Source organism: Panthera pardus, unplaced genomic scaffold (genome assembly GCF_024362965.1).
Source record: "Panthera pardus isolate Hobbes unplaced genomic scaffold, ASM2436296v1 HiC_scaffold_11, whole genome shotgun sequence".
Taxonomy (NCBI): domain Eukaryota; kingdom Metazoa; phylum Chordata; class Mammalia; order Carnivora; family Felidae; genus Panthera; species Panthera pardus.
The window spans coordinates 82,316,129-82,337,665 of record NW_026526666.1 but is presented as its reverse complement, the minus strand read 5'-3'; the positions used below and the strand labels follow the sequence as shown (position 1 = coordinate 82,337,665).

At 50.1% G+C, this 21,537-nt stretch overlaps 1 protein-coding gene across 2 annotated transcripts; it reads left to right on the top strand.

Annotated features, from left to right (window-relative positions):
- Positions 1 to 732: 732 nt before the first annotated feature.
- On the top strand, positions 733 to 21,265 carry LCK (LCK proto-oncogene, Src family tyrosine kinase). 2 transcript variants are annotated; one of them, XM_053898157.1, is made up of 13 exons: positions 733 to 865; positions 13,402 to 13,511; positions 13,785 to 13,866; positions 14,068 to 14,158; positions 14,391 to 14,489; positions 14,622 to 14,725; positions 14,904 to 15,053; positions 15,352 to 15,504; positions 15,651 to 15,830; positions 17,972 to 18,048; positions 18,141 to 18,294; positions 18,378 to 18,509; positions 20,610 to 21,265. In XM_053898157.1, exons 2-13 carry the CDS (start codon positions 13,407 to 13,409, stop codon positions 20,810 to 20,812), a joined length of 1,530 nt encoding a protein of 509 aa, XP_053754132.1. In that variant the 5' UTR covers positions 733 to 865; positions 13,402 to 13,406; the 3' UTR covers positions 20,813 to 21,265. The 2 variants fall into 2 exon arrangements, with proteins under 2 accessions (XP_053754132.1, XP_053754128.1); XM_053898153.1 differs by lacking the exon at positions 733 to 865 and adding an exon at positions 13,202 to 13,304.
- The last annotated feature ends 272 nt before the right edge of the window (positions 21,266 to 21,537 follow it).

The window sequence follows — 21,537 nt, the reverse complement described above, 5'->3', positions numbered from 1 at the left end:
CTTGTTGCAGGAGATGGTGGCAGGCCCTACATTTCTAACAGGGGCTGTGTCCTTGCCTCGTCCTGAATTAGAAATGTCGTCCTAATTAGTGGGGGCTTGTCCTGTCCTCTGTCCACAACAGGGGCTGTGACTCTGTCGTCTTGAAAACACGGGGTTGTCCTGCCTGCTTCCTTAAACAGATTGTTGTCCAGCATTCTGTCTATAAGAAGGGGGTTATTAGCCTACCCTCTGACTCTAATAAAGCTATCGTCCTGAGCCCTGAGATGGCATGACTGTTGTTTTGCCATAGTTATTTGTTAACCTGACATCTGACTGTAACATAAGGTGGTCTGCTCTCCAATGACTGAACAGGGAGAGCGCTCTCTCCTCTGACTCCAAAGTCCCTCTCTTAGACTGTAATGAAAAGGTCACTCAGCTCTCAGACTGTGACAGCAGTGCCACTTGTCTTTCACCAAAAGCCGAGTGTGTGTCTGCTTGCCCCTGCTCATTGAGATATAAAGGCTGCCCTTGAATCTCTTGTCCAGGTCGCCCCCGGGGGGGGCAGGAGGGAGGTTCCATCAGGTACCCTTTCTTCAGCTCTAAGAGCCCCCCTCCGGTGGGCTGGAGATGTAAAGGACCCCCAGGGGCTGAGGAGCTGGGGGCTATGGCAGCAGGAAGCTTGGGGTGCTGGAGGCTTGTGGTTGGGCTGCTGGGGCCCCGGTTGGCTGCGGAGCCCTTAGGAGGAGGCAGGAAGTCAGGGTGGGACGTGGGCGCGCTAAGACAGGCGGTGGCTACCTCGGCAAGGGGAGCTGAAACTGTGTGTGAGCTACCAGGCTAGGCCAGGAGGACCATGTGAATGGGGCTGGAGGGCTCCTGGGCTGGGCAGGTAAGGAGTACTGGGAACAGGGGTCTAGGACTGTGGTGGGAGGACCGACTGGGGGAGGGTGGTGCTGCACCCGGGCATGGGGCGCGGCTCCCTGGGTATTCAGCAGCCCTACAGGCGGGGCAGGGGGATAGAAAAGCCTCACTAGAGGTCAGGTGGGCGGCGTGCGGTACAGCTGGAGGCCCCCTTCCCTACGTAGCTCTTGCCTCTCGCCTCTGCCACGCTGTCTGCACTGGTCCCTCCCTCACTGGGAGCATCTTCTTGGAGATCTGGCGCATGTACTGTCAGGTGTTGAAAAGGCCTTCAGAAATCCCCAAGTCCAGTCCCTGATCCCATTGATGGATGAGCCTCCTGAGGCCCAGAGAGGGCAAACGCCCCCTCCTTGCAGCCACTCAGCAAGGCAGTGGCAGAGTCAGGCCCTGGGAGAGGGTAGTGGCCTAGGCTAGGACTGCCCCCCACCGCACTGGGCAGGGTGATGATGGTCAGTCTTGAGTCAGGGGATCCAGGAATCCTGCTGATGGCTGGGACAGACCCCAGTGACAAGCATCTTCTGAGAGAGAGAGAGAGAGAGAGGGATTGAGAGAGAGGGATTGAGAGAGAGGGATTGAGACAGAGGAGTCACCCAGAGCATCCAGATGGACACGTGACAAGTGATTTTAGCCTCAGTGACCAGCAGTGCTGGAGAGCCTGGGGTGTCTCCTATTGGGAGCATGTGGATGCGGGAGGGTGTATTTATCATCTGGGATGGGGCCTCCAGGGTGGAAGCATCTGACCAGAGGCTGGGAAGTTGAAGGAGAGAGAATGGAAAGGAAAGGGCAGAGGAAAGGCTATTTTTATCCCAGACAGGGGCACAGTCGGCCCTGGGTAAGGAACGTCCACGCTTCCATCTGGAAAGTTGCCATTCCTGCCCCTGCCAAGTGTCACAGGATGTCCTTCCCCGCCCCCCCCCTCCTTGCTCTCTCTGGCCTCAGCACCCCCCCCCCCTCCACTTGCATGTACAGGGCCAGCTGGTACTGCAGAAACCCCAGGAAGGTGGAGGCCCAGGTAGGCATAGTCAGCTACCTGCCCACCCCCTCACTTTCTAACTCTGAGCCTTCAGTTTATGGGGGGCATCCCCGTGTGAGCCAGACTTTCCAGGGTCCCCCTACCCCACCCTCCACTGCTGGAGTTTTCCTTGACACACGATTTCCACCTAGTTAGTGTGTCCCAGCCTTTCTCTCGTCCCCAGGCCCGATGCCTGTAGCCTTTTGTGCGGGCTGGAGAACATGCTGGCTCTCCTTGTGCCTTGGGGGGGGGGGGGAACCCATCCGCACCCTGGACCTGCACCCCCTCATTCTGCCAGCATGTGCTGAGAGATGACGCAGGACCCCTCGCCCTCCAGGCTCAGGGACAGAGGTTCTTCTCAAAGGGTAAAGGGCCAAGGGATGGGGCAAGAGAATGAGATAAGGGCTGAGACTACCGAAGACTTCCCTTGGGTGATCTGGAAGGCTCCCTGGAAGAGTCAACACAGTTCTGAGAAGGACAAAGGCCCTTTTTGGAAAGCACCTATGACAGGAGCCAAGGTCACTGTCCCTGGTTTCTGTTTCTTGGGTACCATGAGGGTAGCGCAAAACCAAACACCAGAGAGTGGATGGGTATGGTGTAGTGCAAAGAACATAGGTTTCAGGAACAGGCCAACCCAGGAACAATTCCGGGGCTGGCATTTCCTCAAATGGTATTGCCTTCGCCTCTCCAGACTCCAAACTCCAGATCATTAATCTGCAAAGAGGCAATAATCAATTTCTCCCTTACAGACTGTTTGTGGGGCCTGTCATGTGCCCTGGGTTGTACTTGACACACAGTAGGTGCTTAACGGAGGTTAGGCAGTCCCTCCTCCTGTACATGGTGCACCAAAAGGAGGGCTGTTCACACCCAGAATTACGCCTACTCAGCACCTTGGCAGGCCAGTGAACCCCGTCCCCTCACACTTGTGGTATAGCTTTGCAAATGAGCTTGTTTCCTGTGTATGGTGGGTGTGAGAATTCTAGGCTGAGCCACAGGGTCTACCTTAGAGGAGAGTCCCCCCAACAGCTTCAACACACACACACACACACACACACACACACACACACACACACGCACTCCCTATCCCAAACACCAGACATATCATCAGACATTGTGTGTGTGCATATGTGGGCAGAAGCAGAGTCAGGGTCTCCACACACAACACACATTGGATCTTACAAGGCTATACATCCCCCCACAGGGTGATGACTTCAAGGCCAAGCTCCGTTTAGTGAAAGCAATGCTGAGGGGAGCTGGGTGTGAGGGTGGGATGGGGGCAGGCAAGACCAAGATACCATCATCCAGGGATGTGGCCAAACTCCAGTGTTGGCTTAAAGTGCCTGGTGCTGCGTTTCCAACACTTGTTCTGAAGAACAGCAGTTCACGGGGTGCCTGGGTGGCTCAGTCGGTTGGGTGTCTGAATTCAGCTCAGGTCATAATCTCACAGTTTGTGAGTTTGAGTCCCTTGATGGGCTCTGTGCTGACAGCTCAGAGCCTGGAGCCTGCTTCGGATTCTGCGTCTCCCTCTCTCTCCACCCCTCCCCTGCTCATGTTCTGTCTCTCTCTCTCTCTGTCTCTCCCTCTCAAAAATAAACATTAAAAAATATTAAACAACAACAACAACAGCAATAAAACACCAGTCTCATGAAGCACCTGGAGAGAAAATGGTCTTGGGGCCAAATCCACATGGCCTCAGCTACCAACCAGCCCAACCCATGTTAATTTCATAGTCAATGTTAGCTTGTAAAAGCTTTGAAAGTTCCCCCAGAGTAGGGGCCTGATTGATTTTGTCCAACTCATCATTTCCCAAACTTCTTTGGTCACAGAACCTTTTCTCCCCCTGATCATCTATTCCACGCCTACTTTTCTTGTGATAGGGAGAGGAACAGAAGAGTAGGCTGTACGGTGAATCCTCCTCGAATGATCGTATCTCTTGGCAGGGTTTTTGCATCGGTGGTGGGGTTTTTTTTGTTGTTTTTTTTGTTTTCCAATGACAAGATTAGCACACGGCTGTTACAAAAAATTCAAACAGTACAGAGGCATGAAGAGAAATATAAGAAACACAGCCCCCTCCAACCTCACTTCTGGGATGTGTTCACCGCGAACAGTTTCCAGAGTTTCCTATGTGTGGCTGCTGACAAGTGTCGTGGTTAGAAGCCCAGGCTCTGGAGGTAGACCAAGGTTCAAATCACCACTCTACCACTTACTTATTTGTTATGAGGCCTCAAACAAATCGTTTTACCTCATTTGTGCCTCAGTTTTTGCATGTGTAAAATGGGGCTCATTATAGCATTTACTTGATAGGATTAGTATGAGAATTACATGGAAACATGCAAATAAAGTATTAGCACAGAACCTGGCTTGAAAGAATCCCCGTATAGATGCCCATTTAAATGCAAATAGGCTTCCATTCTACATTCTGTTCTGTAACTTGCTCGCCATGTTTTTTGGTTTTGGGTTTTTTGCTTGCAATGTTATAACTGGGATGTCTTTCCATGTCAATAGACGGTCCTTCTCTCTTCAACAGCTTCAGCTAACCGTTCACTTGGTAAATGGGTAATGGTGGTGATTTTGAAATGCTACTTCCTGACAAGTATTGCTGTTTTGCGTTGCCAGTGTTGTTGTGAGTCATAGACATTACCAATCAGTAAGCTGAAGACAGGCCTATGGCCTCCTGGGAAAATGGAGTGATCTGCCAGAGGGGCACCCACCTCTGTCAGAGAGGGCAGGGCCAAAAGGACAGGAACCTCTTGATCTGCTCACCTCTGTGTCACCAGCGCTAGAACAGAGCTTGGCACAGAGAGATATCCGTGCAACTTTTGTCAGTAGGCTGACCAGTTAAGAAGATTGTCCCTCCATGGGGCACCTGGGTGGCTCAGTTGGTTGAATGTGTGACTCTTGATTTTGGCTCAGGTCCTGATCTCAGAGTTCATGAGATCGAGCCCCGCATCGGGCACCCGCTTGGGATTCTCTTTCCCTCTCTCTCTGCCCCTCATCTGCTTGCACGTGCTCTCTCTCTCTCTCTCAAAATAAATGAACATTAAAAAAGAAAGAAAGAAAGAAAATTGTCCCTTCTCTAACTCACCAACAGAGGTCTAAGCCCAAAGCTCTGGCTCATGTCGTAGCATTTCCCAAAATATGGCCTGTGCACCACCGATGTAGGTGACTGATATTAGGGGGTAATGAATTTGAATTTACAGATGATATTATGAATTTGTGTTAATGTATCCTGATTTCTGTTTATGGATGGTGATACTGATTTTCCATTTATGGTAGATAAATATATTCCATTTTAGGTAAATATATTCAAGGTGAAAAGGTGGTCTATGGAAATGCTCAAAATCACAAAGGAAAAGGAAAATAATTGATAATAGCTAATATTAGCGTTTAGACTGGAAAATGTTTAAGGCTGGTGTAACGAAACGCTCATGTTAGCCACGAATAATAGTTAGAGTTGACCTTTAAACAACAGGGTTGTTGGGCTCCCACCCCACGCAGTCGAAAATCTGCGGTGTATAACGTTCAGCTGCCCAAAGACTTAACTACAGTTGACCCTTAACTACATACAGTCAGGGGCGCTGACTACCCGCATAGTCAAAAATACCTGCACTGGGGTGCCTTGGTGGCTCAGTTGATTAAGCGGCCGACTTCGGCTCAAGTCACGATCTCATGGTTCATGAGTTTGAGCCCCACATTGGGCTCTGTGCTGACAGCTCAGAGCCTGGAGCCTGTTTCAGATTCTGTGTCTCCCTCCCTCTCTACCCCTCCCCTACTCACACTCTGTCTCTCTCTCTCAAAAAAAAAAAAAAAAAAAAAAACATTCAAAGAAAATCCTGGTATAACTTTGATTCCCCCTAAGACTTTACTAATAGCCTACTGTTGACTAGAAGCCTTACTGATAACATAAACAGTTGGTTAACACATATTTTGTCCATTTTTATTTATTTATTTTTTATTTAAAAAAAATTTTTTTTAATGTTTATTCATTTTTGAGACAGAGAGAGACAGAGCATGAATGGGGGAGGGGCAGAGAGAGAGGGAGACACAGAATCGGAAGCAGGCTCCAGGCTCTGAGCCATCAGCCCAGAGCCTGACTTGGGGCTCGAACTCACGAACTGCGAGATCGTGACCTGAGGTGAAGTCGGACGCTCAGCCGACTGAGCCACCCAGGCGCCCCAATTTATTTTTTATTTTTAGAGAGTGAGCACAAGCAAGGGAGAGGGGCAGAGGGAGAGAGAGAGAGGAAGAGAGAGAGAGGGAAAATCTTTTTTTTTTTTAAGCTTATTTATTTACTTTGAGAGAGAGAGTGCAAGTGAGGGAGGGGCCGAGAGAGAGAGAGAGAGAGAGGGAGAAAGAGAGAATCCCAAGCAGGCTCCACACTGATGGTGCAGATGTAGTACAGATGTAGGGCTGGAACTCACCAACTGCAAGATCATGACCTGAGCCGAAGATGGACGCCCAACGGCCTAAGCCACCCAGGTGCCCGGAGAGAGAATTGTAAGCAGGTTCCACCCTGAGCAGGGCTTCTATCTCAGGGCTCAATGCTATGACCCTGGGATCATAACCTGAGCTGAAATCAAGAGTTGGATGCTCAACCCAATGAGCCACCCAGAGGCTCCAGATTAACTTATATTTTGCATGTTATATGTTTTATACATTGTATTGCTACAATAAAGGAAACTAGAGAAAAGAAAGTGTTATTAAGAGAATCATAAGGAAGACAGACCACCTGGCTGGCTCAGCCGGTAGAGCATGCGACTCTCGATCTTGGGGTTGTAGCTTCGAGCCCCATGTTGGGTGTAGAGGTTACTTAAAAATAAAATCTTTGGAAAAAAAAAAGAAAGACAAAGAAAATCATAAGGAAGAGGAAATACACTTATAGTACTCTACTGTAAAATATCCACACATAAGTGGAGCCCCACGGTTCAAAGCCCTGTTATTCAAGGGTCAGGTGAACTCTCATGTACGCAGTTCTCCCTATGTGCCAAGCACATGCTAAACGCTTTATTTATGGGATCATCTATATCTCACATATAATGCTTACAACAGCCCTCCGTGGAGATCCTGTTTTAGTTCCCATTTTGCAGATGAAGGAATGGAGAGAGGCTCAGAGAGGTTTAGTAACCTGCCCAGAGGCCCTCTGCCATTACGGTCAAGCCACTCTCAGTTTCGTGAGAATAAATTCATCTTGTTTGCATTTAAGAGAAAGCTTATCTTTTTTGTTCTCTGTGGTTTAAAAAAAAACGGGGGGTGTTATATCGCAAAGGAACTCAGGACACATCCCTGTTCTATCCGTTAGAAATTATTTACCATGCCTACCAACCCTGATTCCTAAGTACCATGATGAGGGTTCTGCGTAGGCCTCCATAGGCAAGGCTCAACCGTGCTAACAACCAAACCTTGGTCAAAGGAAAAGGCCAAGAAAATGTTTTAAATGATTCCTGACAGATTTTGCCACAAGGTGGCCCAAAGTACCACAATGGTCTGCATTGGAACAGCCTGTCTGCTCTTGACCAAGAATTCCTGGCAAGAAGCTGGCACACATTTTGGACAGAATGTTCAATAAATGAATAGGTTTACAGTTTAGGGGAGAAAAAGTGTTGCCCTTTTTTTTTTCTTCTTCAAGGGGACAAAACACATTCTAGGCAGCCAGGCGAGATAATGTCTATGGAGTTGATAAAGGTGAACAGGTTGGCAAAAATCAGAACTCACAGTGATATGAGCCCTAAACAGCCCTGGGTTTAGACAATCCAGTCCAGGAGCTGCACAGAGCCTGGGATTTTTGATCAGTTCTACACAGTGGGAGCAGGGCCACTGCTGCATGTGTTGGGCACTATGCTGAGGGTCATGAAGGGGTGGGGACTGACATCTAGCCCTCGCTCTACTCTCCAAGTTTGAAACCCCAGGGAGGGGTGGCTCTTTATAATTGGCACAAAGTGCTCTGTGGACCATGGGCAGCTTTGAATTTGACCGAGAACATTACAGACCCTAGTCAGAGGAGGTCTAGATCTATAAAATTCCTGCTATTGACCTCGAATTCTGGAGTTGGGAGAAGAGAATGTCCTGTTTCACTCACCCCAGAATCTGCCCTCATTGCTGGTGCTGAGAGCCCTGGGGATTCTCTGGATCTGTTTTGTCTTCATCTTCTTTTCCTTTCTTTCAGACAATGAGACATTTATATTAAGATTTAATTTTGATTTTCTTTTTACTGGCCTCGTTTCTTAACCTGATTAGATTATTTTGGCTACCCAGTAATCTTTGTCAAACTAAGACCAGAAGGATGGGACCCACATTGTGTATAAATAGATGTATGCATATATGATCTCACAACTACACAGGGACAGGCACAAACTATACATACGCCCATTCTGTGATACATCCATCTGCACAAACAGCCTTGGACAAGCCCATGGGTATGCACACATAAGCACGATGTTCACAGAATCATCTGCCTTCATATACGCAGACTTGCATTCACCAATTGGCTAAATGTACACTCAGAAACATGCATTCTAGGTGTAAGGAGAATCGTCTTGCAGAAAAAGGCCTTTGTTAACAGCACAATGATCAAAGTTTTGATGAAGAGCAGTTCCCCACCCTGTCAGACCTCCTCCCCTGCCCTGTTTCCTCCATGGCCCCTCAGGATCCTCCACCCTCTTTAGAGGACTTCCCAAGGAGTAAAGAGTAGAGGAGAATACCTTGGTAGGTAGGGTCCTTATCTGAGTTTCGCCTCTGCCTAGAGTCCTCATGTGCTATTGGGAAAATCACTTAACCTCTCTGATCTCCCAGAGTCTCCACCTTTAAAACAAGGCTGATAAATTACACCAGTGCTTCTAAGCTCTTCCCTCCCAGGCTCCTTTGCCCTTTTTCCCTGTTGTAGTCCCCTCCCCCCCCTCCCCCCCCGCCCCCCAGGACTCATGGTTTTCAAGTTACTTTGTTTAGGTACTCATTTTCTTGTTTTCTAATTCAAATTTTAATCAGAGACTTAATCAAGTATGCATTGAAGAAACCATCATATAATTTGTCAAACTAAGAAACAAATTATAGTGCAATTTCCCTTCAGGTTTTTGAAATACTGAAATAATCTGCAGGCCTCCAGCATCATCCTGGGGCCTCCCAGAAACATGGAGCTCCCAGTAGCTGGGAGCCACTCACCAAAATCCTCTCTGGCATTGTCGGACCCCAAGGTCTCATGATGGCTGCCAGGCCCTACACCCCACAGCTTAGACTTTTGTAGAGGGCTCGATGTGCTACCTGCTGCTGGAGGCCCCCAGGAGCACAGGACAAGCCACAGAGGAAATTCTGGGGTCAGATTCCCCAGAAGAGTTAGAGTTCCTTTTGGCTTAATCAGGACAGGTTTGACTTCTTCCCCATTCCTGACTCCAGTATATATTTTTATATATTTTTAAATGTTTATTAATTTTTATTTTTTAATGCTTATTTATTCTGAGAGAGAGAGAGAGAGAGAGGATGAATAGGGGAGGGACAGAGAGAGAGAGGGACAGGGAATCTGACCGAAGTGGGCTCTGTGCTGACAGCAGAGAGCCTGAAGTGGGGCTTGAACCAAGAACTGTGAGATCGTGACCCGAGCTGAAGTCAGACGCTCAACCGACTGAGCCACCCAGGTGCCCCAATTTTTTTTTTTTAAGTAGGCTCCATGCCTAATGAGGGCCGGACACGGGCCAAACTCGCAACGCTGAGGTCAAGACACAAGCTGAAATCAAGAGTCTGATGCTTGAAGCACCTGGGTAACTCAGTGGGTTAAGCATCTGACTCTTGATTTCAGCTCAGGTCAGGATTTCATGGATTCGTGAGTTTAAGTCCCGCATCTGGCTGACAGCACAGAGCCTGCTTGGGTCTCTCTGTCTCCCTCTCTCTCTGCTCCTCCACCTACTTCAAAATAAATATACTTGAAAAAAAACCTTTTTTTGAGGAAAAAAAAGTCTGGGGCATCTGAGTGGCTTAGTCGGTTGAAAGCCCAACTTTGGCTCAGGTCATGATCTCACAGCTTGTGAGTTCGAGCCCCGTGTCGGGCTCTGTGGTGACAGCTCGGAGCCTGGAGCCTACTTCAGATTCTGTCTCCCTCTCTCGCTGCCCCTCCCCTGCTCATGCTCTGTCTCTCTGTCTCTCTCAAGGATAAATAAACATTAAAAAAAAATTTGTTTTAATGAATAAATGTTGAATTTAAAAAAAAAGAAAAAGAAAAAGGAAAAGGAAAAAAAAAAATGTCTGAACCTTAACTGACTGAGCCACCTAGGCGCTCCTGGCCCTAGTAACTAGGGATGTCAGGTCCTCTCTGGTAGGCCCAGATTTAGTCCATGATATAGATCCTGTCTGCATGCTGTCCTGGACCGTGGCCCAAGGCCCTGTGGCTCTTTTCCCTTCCCCGCGTGACTCCGGCCTGGACCAGGCACCAGCTTCCAGCCCTGTGATCTCCAGCCTGGATTCCTTCTGGCCCCTCCACCGGCTTCTCCTTGCTATCGCATCCAAATTCATCCCCTTACCTCAACCCCAAACTTTTCTCATCTGTCTCTTACCCTTTTCTGAAGCCTCTGAGAATGTCAGCCTAGATGGGCCCTACGATCTCAGTCCAACTCCGTCTGATGTTGGCGTTCTCTTTACAGTACAATCAACCTGTGATCTTCCAAGGCCTGTTTGAATATCACAAACCATGCGATGCTCACGGCCTCACCCATAGCTCATCTCCTCTTTGGCTGCTTCCAGATTGATATCAGGGCTTCTCTGGAGGCGTTTGCTGCTCATTAGTTCCTAGCCATAATAAAATTAGCTGTCAAAAAGCCATTTACAGCCACAGATGGGTAGACTCTGGTTGAGCAGGATTTCTCGAATGTCTCTCCCTCACACTCCAGGACTCCTCACAGGAGCAGGGAGAGTGAATGTGTATCCTTTTCCTTGAAAGTCTCTTGATTTGGCTTAAAGTTCCATGTACATTTTACATTTTCCTCCACAATAGGTCTATGTTTGTTCAACTCTGAATAAGGTCAAGTAACACTCATGTTCTGAGAAGACACACACCCATGACTTCTGGTATCCATGAAGGGTCCTGAGTATCTCAGTTTGACAAACATGACTTTCAAGGGAGGCCTGGGTGGCTGAATCGTTTAAGCGTCCAACTCTTGATTTTGGCTCAGGTCATGAGCTCATGGTTCCTGAGATTGAGTCCTGCGTCAGGCCCTACACTGACAGTGTGGAGCCTGCTTGGGATATTCTCTCACCCCCTCTCTCTGCCCCTCCCCAACCCCCCCCCCAAAATAAACTTTTTTAAAAAAAAAAGAAAGAAATAAAAGAAACATTGGATTATCTACCAATTCCATTCTCCCATCCTCCAAAGTAGGGCCTGGGAGGGCAAAATGAGCAGTGGTGGAAGTCTTTCTAAGCTCTAAACTAAGCTAACATTTGTGCAAGCTTATGAGAAAGGGATACTAAGACCCCTCTGACAGAAAAGGAAAAGTGAAGCTTCGGAAGAATGATTTCAGCAGTCATACAGTAAGCGTCAGAACTGGGGTTTGAATGTAGGTCTCTCTGATTCTGAGGCCCGTCTTCGAGTTTTTTGTTTTGTTTGCTTGTTTATTTTTTAAGATTTTATTTTCAAGTAATCTCTACACCCAGCGTGGAGCTTGAACCCACAACCCTGAGATCAAGAATCACATGCTCCACCAACGGAGCCAGCCAGGCATCCTGAGTCTTTTTTTTTTTTTTTTTTTGAATTGAGATACAATTGACATGTGTCCTTAAGTCTTGCAAACCAAAAAAATCTCCACTACCCTCCCTCCACTTCTACTTGGTCCCAGCATGGATTAGCATCTCCAGCTTTGTTCTGTCCCAAATAGGTTGTGTGAGGTATTTTTTTTTTTAAGTTTATTTATTTTTGAGAGAGAGAGAGAGAGAGAGAGGATCTTAAACAGGCTCCACTCTCTGTGCAAAGCCCAACGTAGGGCTCAAACTTCATGAACTGTGAGATCATGACCTGAGCTGAAATCAAGAGTCGGCTGCTTAACTGACTGAGCCACCCAGGCGCCCCTAGATGGGGTGAGTTTAAGCAGGCTTCTCCGGGCCTGCTTATCTAAGGCTCAGTTTGCTCATCTAAAATCAGAAGATAGACTTGGTGGCTTCTAAGATCCTGGAAGACGGGATGCATCAATCCTCCGCATACTAGTCAACATTTATTAACGACAACTAGTTCTGGGTGCTGGAGCATTTAGGCAAATAAAGCACAGCTTCTGTTCTGGATGAATCCACCGTCTCATCAAGGGAGTGGGAAATGCAGTGCGACCGACACATAAAATCAGTCCAGTCATGATACTCCGTGCTAAGCTGACAACTCTGTTTGAGTGGAGTGTTGGAGGAGGGCTTCACAGAGTAGGTGATATTTGAGCTGAGCCTGGAAGGTTGAGTTAGTTCAGTAGGTAGACAAGAGAGCATTCAAGGTAGGGGAGCCACACGTGCAAAGGTATGGAGTAAGAAAATAGCATGGGGTGTTTGGAGAAGGCAAGAGTAGATAAAAATGAAGGCTGTGTGAGTGTGAGTGTGAGTGTGAGTGTGAGTGTGAGTGTGTGTGTGTGTGTGTAGCAGAATAGACCATGGAGGTGGATTTGATCTTGATATTAAAGGGTCTTGAGTGGTTAATTTTATCTGAGGACTGGTGATTTCTAAGCAGTTTGGAGAAGCAGCCCCAGGAAGGAGATGCTCTCAGGACTCCTGGGGGCTTCACAATGAGGCGTCCAGTCTACTCTGTTTCAGGCAGAACAGCCCCACTTTTACCTGTTTTATCTATGAGGTTCTGCGTTCTGCTTGATTTCCATCTGACAAAAAGTTTCCACTGCTTAAGCAAGCAAACAAATAGAAAAGTTATGGTCAATAGTGTCGCTGAAGGTTTTTCTGCTGGTGAGAATCAGAAAGAACCCTCTGAAGGAGACTTGTTGCGGGGGGGTTGAGGGGGCTGGGGCCTGACCGCTGACATTAGGGAGCAGGAGTCTGCCATTTGGCTGGCTTCCTTGGCTAGAAAGGGGGATTGTAAATAGGAGGTGGGGTGTACACACCTCTCTGGTAGGGGAAGATGAAAATTCAGGTCTCCTCCACGGCCTGGGGAAGTGTGTGAACTTTAGTAGGTATTCCTCCAACATGGGGGATGGGCAGAGAGAGAGAGAGAGAGAGAGAGGGTTGGGGGAGAGGCAGGAAGTGGGCAAGTAGGCTAACAAAGGTAGCTGTGGCGGTTTGCCCACCCCAGGTGGGAGGGCGGGGCCTAGGGCTCAGTGGGGGCCCATGTGTGACTTTACTTGTGGCCTGGGGGCTCAGAGGGAGCACCAGTCTGGAGCTAGGACCTCATTTCAGCTTTTCTGTGGCTGGTGAATGGGGGATGGGGGCCTGACAATCTCAGGTACTTGTGGAAATTCCCAGGGCAAGGCCCTAGGATGTCTGATGTCCAGGAAGTAGATCTTGGGGGAGCCCCTTCAGCCCCCTCTCCATTCCCCCAGGGACCATGGGCTGTAGCTGCAGCTCAAACCCTGAAGATGACTGGATGGAAAACATCGATGTGTGTGAGAACTGCCATTACCCGATAATCCCACTGGATGGCAAGGCCACGGTAAGAGGCAAGACAGGGGACTGACTTGGCAAGGGAGTCTGGTGGAGGACACAAACCAGGAGAAAGAAACCACCACTGGAATAACAGAGTGGTCTTCTCCCCTTGGAAACAGAAAGGAAAGGAGGCTGAGAGAGGGGAAGGGACTCTTCTGAGTAGCTGGTAAATTCAGGGACAAGACCCAGCCAAGCTGGAGAAGTGAGAACAGTGGGGAGGGGAGCCAGTATCTGACCAGTCTTTTGCTCTCTGACCCCATTTTCACCCCCCACCCTACAGCTGCCCATGCGGAATGGCTCTGATGTGAGGGATCCACTAGTTACCTACGAAGGCTCCAATCCCCCAGCCTCACCATTGCAAGGTGACCTCACAACCAGTGGGGCCTGAAAGTTAAGGCCTGTGGATCCTTGGCTCTTGTCTCCCATCTCCCTATCCACTCTCTACCTTGTCTTGCCTCTCTTGTTCCTGATCTTCTTCGCTGCCCTGTAACTCTTGAACTCTGTGCTTCCAGCCTATCCAGGCTGGTTCTCCCTGACCCCCACCCCCACCCCTGTCTTTACAGACAACCTGGTTATCGCTCTGCACAGCTACGAGCCCTCTCACGATGGAGACCTGGGCTTCGAGAAGGGTGAACAGCTCCGTATCCTGGAGCAGTGAGTGTCCTCTCCACGCCACCCATCCTTGCCCCACGGGAGCGTGGGAGGGAGCAGGGATCCCTGTACCGCGAGGCCCCTGAGTGGCATGCAGCGGGAGCCCTTGGGACAAAATGGGAGGCTCCGGAGTGCCGGGCTGGAGGCTGGGGTGTCATGGTGTAACTGGGGGCTTTGAAGGTTTCCAGCCGAATCCAAGGCCAGGCCGACCCCACTGACTGCCTCTGTCGCGCAGGAGCGGCGAGTGGTGGAAGGCGCAGTCCCTGACCACAGGCCAGGAAGGTTTCATCCCCTTCAACTTCGTGGCCAAAGCGAACAGCCTGGAGCCCGAACCGTAAGTGGGGACTCCTCGTGGCGAAGGATGGGAGCAGAGGAGGGGTGCTAGGGGGTAGTGGTGAATGCTTGAGGGCGATGGAGGAGGAAGTGACCAACAACACAAGACTGCCTTCGCTTCTGCCTTGCGCAGCTGGTTCTTCAAGAACCTGAGCCGCAAGGACGCGGAACGGCAGCTCCTGGCGCCCGGGAACACGCACGGCTCCTTCCTGATCCGGGAGAGCGAGAGCACCGCGGGTGAGCGGCTGGGCGGGGCCGCGGGGGCGGGGGCGGGGCCGGGGCGGCCCGGGAGCTGGACCGCGTCTCCGAGGTGTGTGCCGCGAGATCCCAGGGAAGGGGCGCGGGACTAGGGGCGCCCTTCGCAGGGCGCACCCGCTCCCTCTTTTTGCATTCGTTCACCCATTCTTTCACCCAGGATCGTTTTCACTGTCCGTGAGGGACTTCGACCAGAACCAGGGAGAGGTGGTGAAACATTACAAGATCCGTAACCTGGACAAAGGCGGCTTCTACATCTCCCCCCGCATCACTTTTCCTGGCCTGCACGAGCTGGTCCGCCATTACACCAGTGAGCCCCGGCAGGAGCCCCTCCGACGTGCGCCTGAGGCGCCTTCACCTGTGCCCCACCAGCCTGCCTCCCCTAAGCTCCTCTGGGCGGGAGGGGGGGGGGGTACCCTCCGCCGATCTCTCAGTGCGCTCCTTCATTCCCCGCAGTGGGTGAGGTGCGGCACCCGATAGCCCAGGTGTCGGGTGACAGCCTCACACCTCCCCTGCCAGTCTATTTCTCCTTGGCCAAGTGGGGACTGAGTGGGGGCACCGAGTCCCGCCGTATTGACAACCCTAACCCCCCTCCCTTGTCCTCGCAGATGCTTCGGACGGGCTGTGCACGCGGTTGAGTCGCCCCTGCCAGACCCAGAAGCCCCAGAAGCCTTGGTGGGAGGACGAGTGGGAGGTTCCCAGGGAGACGCTGAAGCTGGTGGAGCGGCTGGGGGCTGGCCAGTTCGGGGAGGTGTGGATGGGTGAGTGAAGCCTTCAGGGACTGCGGGGGAAGGGGAGAAGGGGAGGCTTCCGCTGAGGTCGTGAGAGTCCCCAGAGAGTGTCCAGGCAGCTACGTGGCTCTGGGTGCTCGGGCTCCCAGTGACTCCCCAGCCCCTCCCCGCCCCAGGGTACTACAACGGGCACACAAAGGTGGCAGTGAAGAGCCTGAAGCAGGGCAGCATGTCCCCCGACGCCTTCCTGGCCGAGGCCAACCTCATGAAGCAGCTACAACACCAGAGGCTGGTCCGGCTCTACGCGGTGGTCACCCAGGAGCCCATCTACATCATCACGGAATACATGGAGAATGGTGGGTGCCACCACTGTCATCGACCGCTGGGGGGCGCTGACATTCCCTCTGCTCCTGAATAGAGGATGGAGGAGATCTGCCATTTCACCGGGCTCAGGACTGAGGGTTTCTTGTTTTTCTGGGCCTCTAAAGAGTCACCACCAGGGACAAGAAGAGGGTGTGATGTCTGAGCCTGTCTAGGAGCACAGGCTAAAGTGCTCTGGAAGAGCTCTGGAAGGCTCTGGAAGAGCTTTGACTTCTCATCTTCCCTGACCTGCAATCCTGTTTGCCTTTTTCAAAGCTCTACCTTGATCTCAGGATGCTTGATTTCAAACGAGTGCGTCCCTAGCCCCATTTCTCTCTTCCTTTTGACCCAGAGCCTTGGGAGGGCAGATCTGCCCCAAATCCCTCTCTTTCAGTTCTAGGTGAGCCCCTTGCCCTCCTTTGGACAGACTGAGAGCCCCCAGGGAGGTGGATAGAAGTTTCTAGGTCCACCTTTGCCACCAATTTGCTGTGTGACTCAGGCCAAGTCCCTGTCCCATCCCTGGTGCTCATTTTCCCCAAGTGTAACATCAGAAATCTAAACGGGCTCACCCAAAAATAATTTAGAGTAGTCCTTAAGGGTTCTAGGATCTGACTGCCTGTATTAGAATCTTGCCTTCGTGATTGTGTGGCCTTGGGCCCATCACTTCACTTCCCTCTGCTATGGCTTCCTCATCTATAAAATGGTGGTAGTAATGCTACGGTAACTTTTTCATAGGGCCTTTGTGAGGATGAAAGAGTCAGTGTATGTAGAGCAGACAGAATAGTGTCTGTTCAATAAATTTGTTGTCATCTGGCTCAGATTCTTTGGGAGTATAAGATCTGTCACTCTTTTGGCTAGTGGATTCTGGAAGTGGCAAATAGGTTTTACCATGTGGGCCAACTTCAGATGGTAGTTGCTTGGAGTTCTGTGTTGAGGAGGATGCTGAGGCTCATTGGAAGTAAGTGGTGGGGTTGATTACCAGCATCTGCCATGGACCAGATGCAGGAGCGGCAGTTCATGCCATGTATTTACTGTGTCTGGGTGAGGCTTTTATCTTTGGTGACTAATTCAGCACTCATAACAGGACACTTAGGTTGCTGCCGTCTTTAAATGCTTACTTATTTATTTTGAGAGAGAGAGAGAGAGAGAGCAGGGGAGGGGCAGAGAGAGAGAGAATCCCAAGCAGGCTCACACTGTCATTGCAGAGCCTGATGCAGGGCGGGATTCCACGAACCGTGAGATCATGACCTGAGCCGAAATCAAGAGTCAGACGCTTAACTGACTGAGCCACTCAGGCACCCCCGGTTGCTGCCATCTTTACCCAGGCTTTTAATCTCTTGAGAAGGGCTAGCAATTACTAGCTCCGTTCTAGTAGCTTCCATCCCTGGTCATCTCCTAGTCACCCTCTATTACCAGATGTGGTCCCTCAGGCCCCCAGGCACCTCTTTCCATACTCCATTGAATACATTCAGCACACATTTATCACTGCTTACTTTGGGCTAGGCACTGGGAGCACGAATGGACAAAACAATGTTCCTGCTATCAGGGAAAACTCATTTTAGTTATGTGGCATAAACTCTAGGAAAACCAGAGTTTCGCCATGGGAAAATTCCAGCATGCCATGGGGAATGTAGATAATGACGCAATTTATTAGGCCTGGTAGGACCTAGAGAGGCTTCCTAGAGGAATAGTCTTGCTGGGCCATGAAAGAAAAGTAGAATTTTTAGCAGGCAGAGATGGGACAAAAGAGACTTTGGGGTGAGAGCCCAGTGGTCTATATGAAAAACCTCAAAATTGTCTAGGGTGGATAGAATGAAAGAGGCAAAAGTGGGGGAAAGAGAAGCAACTATGAATGTGGACCGTGCAGGGCTTTGGACATGGGGCAGGACATTGAGCTCTACCCCATTGGTGATAAGAAGCTTACAGACTTCTCCAAGCATACCCCATCCTAGACCCTGGGAAAAGACTTCATGTATCCTGGGTATCCTCACCCTGAATGCACACTTGTCCATTCTCACCCCTTACTCTTCTTTCCACATGTCAGACACTACTTCTAAATAGCCAGTTAGGGGACAAGGGTCAGGGAGCTTTCTGCTGGGCCAGCTTGAGTTAGCAACTTTTCTGCTTCTGTTCACAGGGAGCCTGGTAGATTTCCTCAAGACCCCTCCAGGCATCAAGTTGACCATCAACAAACTCTTGGACATGGCAGCCCAAGTAAGGAGACTGGGGAGGGGCTGGGCAAGTGCACAGCCCGGTGGGGTAAGGATGTCTGGTCCAGGACTGCTGACCTCCTCTCTGGCCTGCAGATTGCAGAGGGCATGGCATTCATTGAAGAACGGAATTACATCCACCGTGACCTGAGGGCTGCCAACATCCTGGTGTCGGACACCCTGAGCTGCAAGATTGCAGACTTTGGCCTAGCACGCCTCATTGAGGACAATGAGTACACAGCCAGGGAGGGTAGGTGTGGGATACAAGGGAAGTCTGGGGCCTGCAGGGTCTGGCCAAACAGACCCAGGTGACCTCACTCTGCCTCCCTCCAGGGGCCAAGTTTCCCATTAAGTGGACAGCACCAGAAGCCATTAACTACGGGACATTCACCATCAAGTCGGACGTGTGGTCTTTTGGGATCCTACTGACGGAGATTGTCACCCATGGCCGCATCCCTTACCCAGGTCAGGGCCAAGGGCAGGAGCTGAAAGAGTAATGGGGACGAGCAGCAAATCCATGTCTTTCTACTTACTTCATCTGTCCCTGGTTCAGAATCTGAATCTTTCTAACTGCTTTTCCTGTATTCACTGAGGACTCCAGCAAGCCCAGTCAGGTGCCACATCTCCCAGGGCTAGCGTCCATCTCTGTGTCGATTTCTCTCCTGCTTCAATAATCCCAGCTCTTTTCTTTAGTTCAGACACAGGCAGCCTAGGAGGGTAGAAGAGGATCTGGCTCGAAGGCAGGAAGCCTGCCTTTATCACCAGATCTGCCATTCATGCCAACTTTCTGATTAAGTTTGATCAGATCATTCTTTGTTTCCCCATCTGTAAATTATGAGGTTAGAACAGTACCTGGCCCATACTAAGCACTTAAGAGTGTTAGGTTTTATTATTAATCATCATTTTGAGCAAGTGACTTTAGGCAGGTGACTTTACCTCTCTGAGCCTCAGTTTCCTGATATGAAAAATGAGACTGTCTGTAAAAGAGTTTGACTCCCTGTAGGTGCTCACTAAATGCTGACTTCCCTTTCCTCCGAAACTTTCCATCTAAAGAATGAGAGAGACATGTACACAACTAATTCCTACCCTCTAGCTTCTGCACAAAGTCCTTTACCCCTGAATTCAGCCAAGACGGATGGAATTTTTTTTTAAAGTAACTTGCTAGGAAACTATGGGGAAAGGAAATGGAACACAAAGACAGAGCAGAGAGGTCACGGAACACAGTGGCCAGATACGCAGAAGCTTCACATAGCCCGGGAGCAACATGTACAGAACTTTGCTCCTAGGAAGGTAAAAGTACCTTAGAATCAGGTGAGAACCTGAAGGACTTCCCTGCCCGGGATTTGCCCCATCACAGAGTCCAAGGGCAGCACCGGGGCTAGAACCACACTCCAGTCATCCTGCCAAGTGTCCTCACTGCCCCTCCACTGGGCCCATAGAGGTGAACCCATAGAGAATTTCTCTTTTAGAAGAAACAAAGCATTGGGGCAGCTGGCTGGCTCAGTCAGTGGAGCATATGGCTTTTGATCTCGGGGTCATGAGTTCAAGCACTACATTGGGCATACAGCCTACTTAACAACAACAACAACAACAACAACAACAAACAGCAACAAAAGCATTACAAGTATGATGATAAATGGCAACAGAAATGTGGCTTCAGGGTCAAGGAGACAATGAGGAGTAATGGGGACCTGGGTGAACCTGGGTGAGCATCTATTCCAGAGGATGGTTGCTACTAAGACATAGGGACCCCCAAAACAGATCCTTTCTTTTTTTCAAAAGCCAAAACTTGAAATTTTAGGAAAATTTGCCCATATCCAAATATCAGTGATTGATTCAAATTGTTGAAAGACACTATAGGGACTAAACCGAAGTAGATCTATGGGCTATATTTAAGCTGGGTGTAGACTGTGAGTTTCCACTCTCGCCTCTAGCCATGGGTGTTTAGTTCACTGGTCTATGTCCTTGAATTTCCGGGTTTTAAAGGAAGTGGCCCCCAAATTATTTAATCTGGGTCACACAGGGGCCTTTGCTGGGGGGTCCATCTGGTTTCCTGATGCAGCATCTCATGTGCCTGGTCCCAAAGCCAGAGAAGCCTCACCACTATGCTGTCTGTGAGCTCCCGTTCTGTCCTGGGCCCTGACCTGCCACCATCTCTCCCCACCAGATCGTAATACTCAAAGACATTCTTCATGCAGCATCTCTCCAGGCACTATACTTGGTGCTTTATATGCACTCTCACTCAATTTTCATAACAGCTCTATGAGGTAGGAGCTACTATATAATCCATTTCCCAGATGAGGAAACTGAGGCCCAAAGAGGGGAGGTGGCTCACCCCAGGTCTCACATTCAACATCTACGTGTTTTGAGTGCTTAAGCCACAACAGACACTCCAAGTGGCTTGACTGACACTGGGCAGGTACCTGAAGTACGCTGTTACCATTGGTGAAGACCAAGATCCTTTGGGATTGGTGCTCACACCATACCAGTTAAATATTCTAAACATCATCCCTGCTGTGGGCCTCCAAAGCCCGGATCCTTGATCTTTTTCCTATCAACCTCCAGGGATGACCAATCCTGAGGTGATTCAGAACCTGGAGCGAGGCTACCGCATGGTGCGACCTGACAACTGCCCAGAGGAGCTATACCACCTCATGATGCTGTGCTGGAAGGAGCGGCCAGAGGAACGGCCCACCTTTGACTACCTGCGCAGCGTGCTGGAGGACTTCTTCACGGCCACAGAGGGCCAGTACCAGCCCCAGCCCTGAGAGGCCTAGCTGGCCGGGGCCTGGAGCCCTACCTCCATCTAGTCAACCTGGCTGGGGGAGATGCAGTTCTTGTGTCTTACCCATGTGGCCTATGCACATATGGACTCTGCATGTGAATCCCATCCCCCGTGTGGCACATATACTTCTTGTGTCTTATACACGGGTTCTGTAGTTGTGTGGGCTCTGCACATGTGTCTTGTACATGTGTGGCATGTGCATATATGACTTGGACACCCATTCAAGTTGTCCCTTTGTGGGTCCTTCTACCTCCCAAGACCACCGGAGAGAAGGGAGACGCCTGTGATTGATACCAGCTTCTGCCCACCCCCCTTTCCTTTCCCCTAGCCATCAAGAAACTCCTTGAAGGCTGGGACCTTATCTAATACCTCTGTGTGCTCCTCCTTGGTGCCTGGCACACATTAGGAGCTCAATAAATGACTCTCTGTTGACGAAGACTGTACATCTCTCAGCTCCCTACTCCCATCTCCTCTTCCTTGGGAGGGAGGAGTGGGGGTTCAAAAGATGGAAAGTAAGTCACCCTGAATTGGGGTGAAAGATGGGATGAGGGGATGTCTGAACTTTTTTCAGCCCTGCTGATTTGGGGGGGCCAAGAGGACGTTCTTACACTTTGCTGTATGGGCTTTGTGAACTCCTTCAACCCCACCCCTACCCCAAAGGATTAAGTGTGAACCCCTGCGCAGAACCTCCTAGGGAGTGGGTGTGTC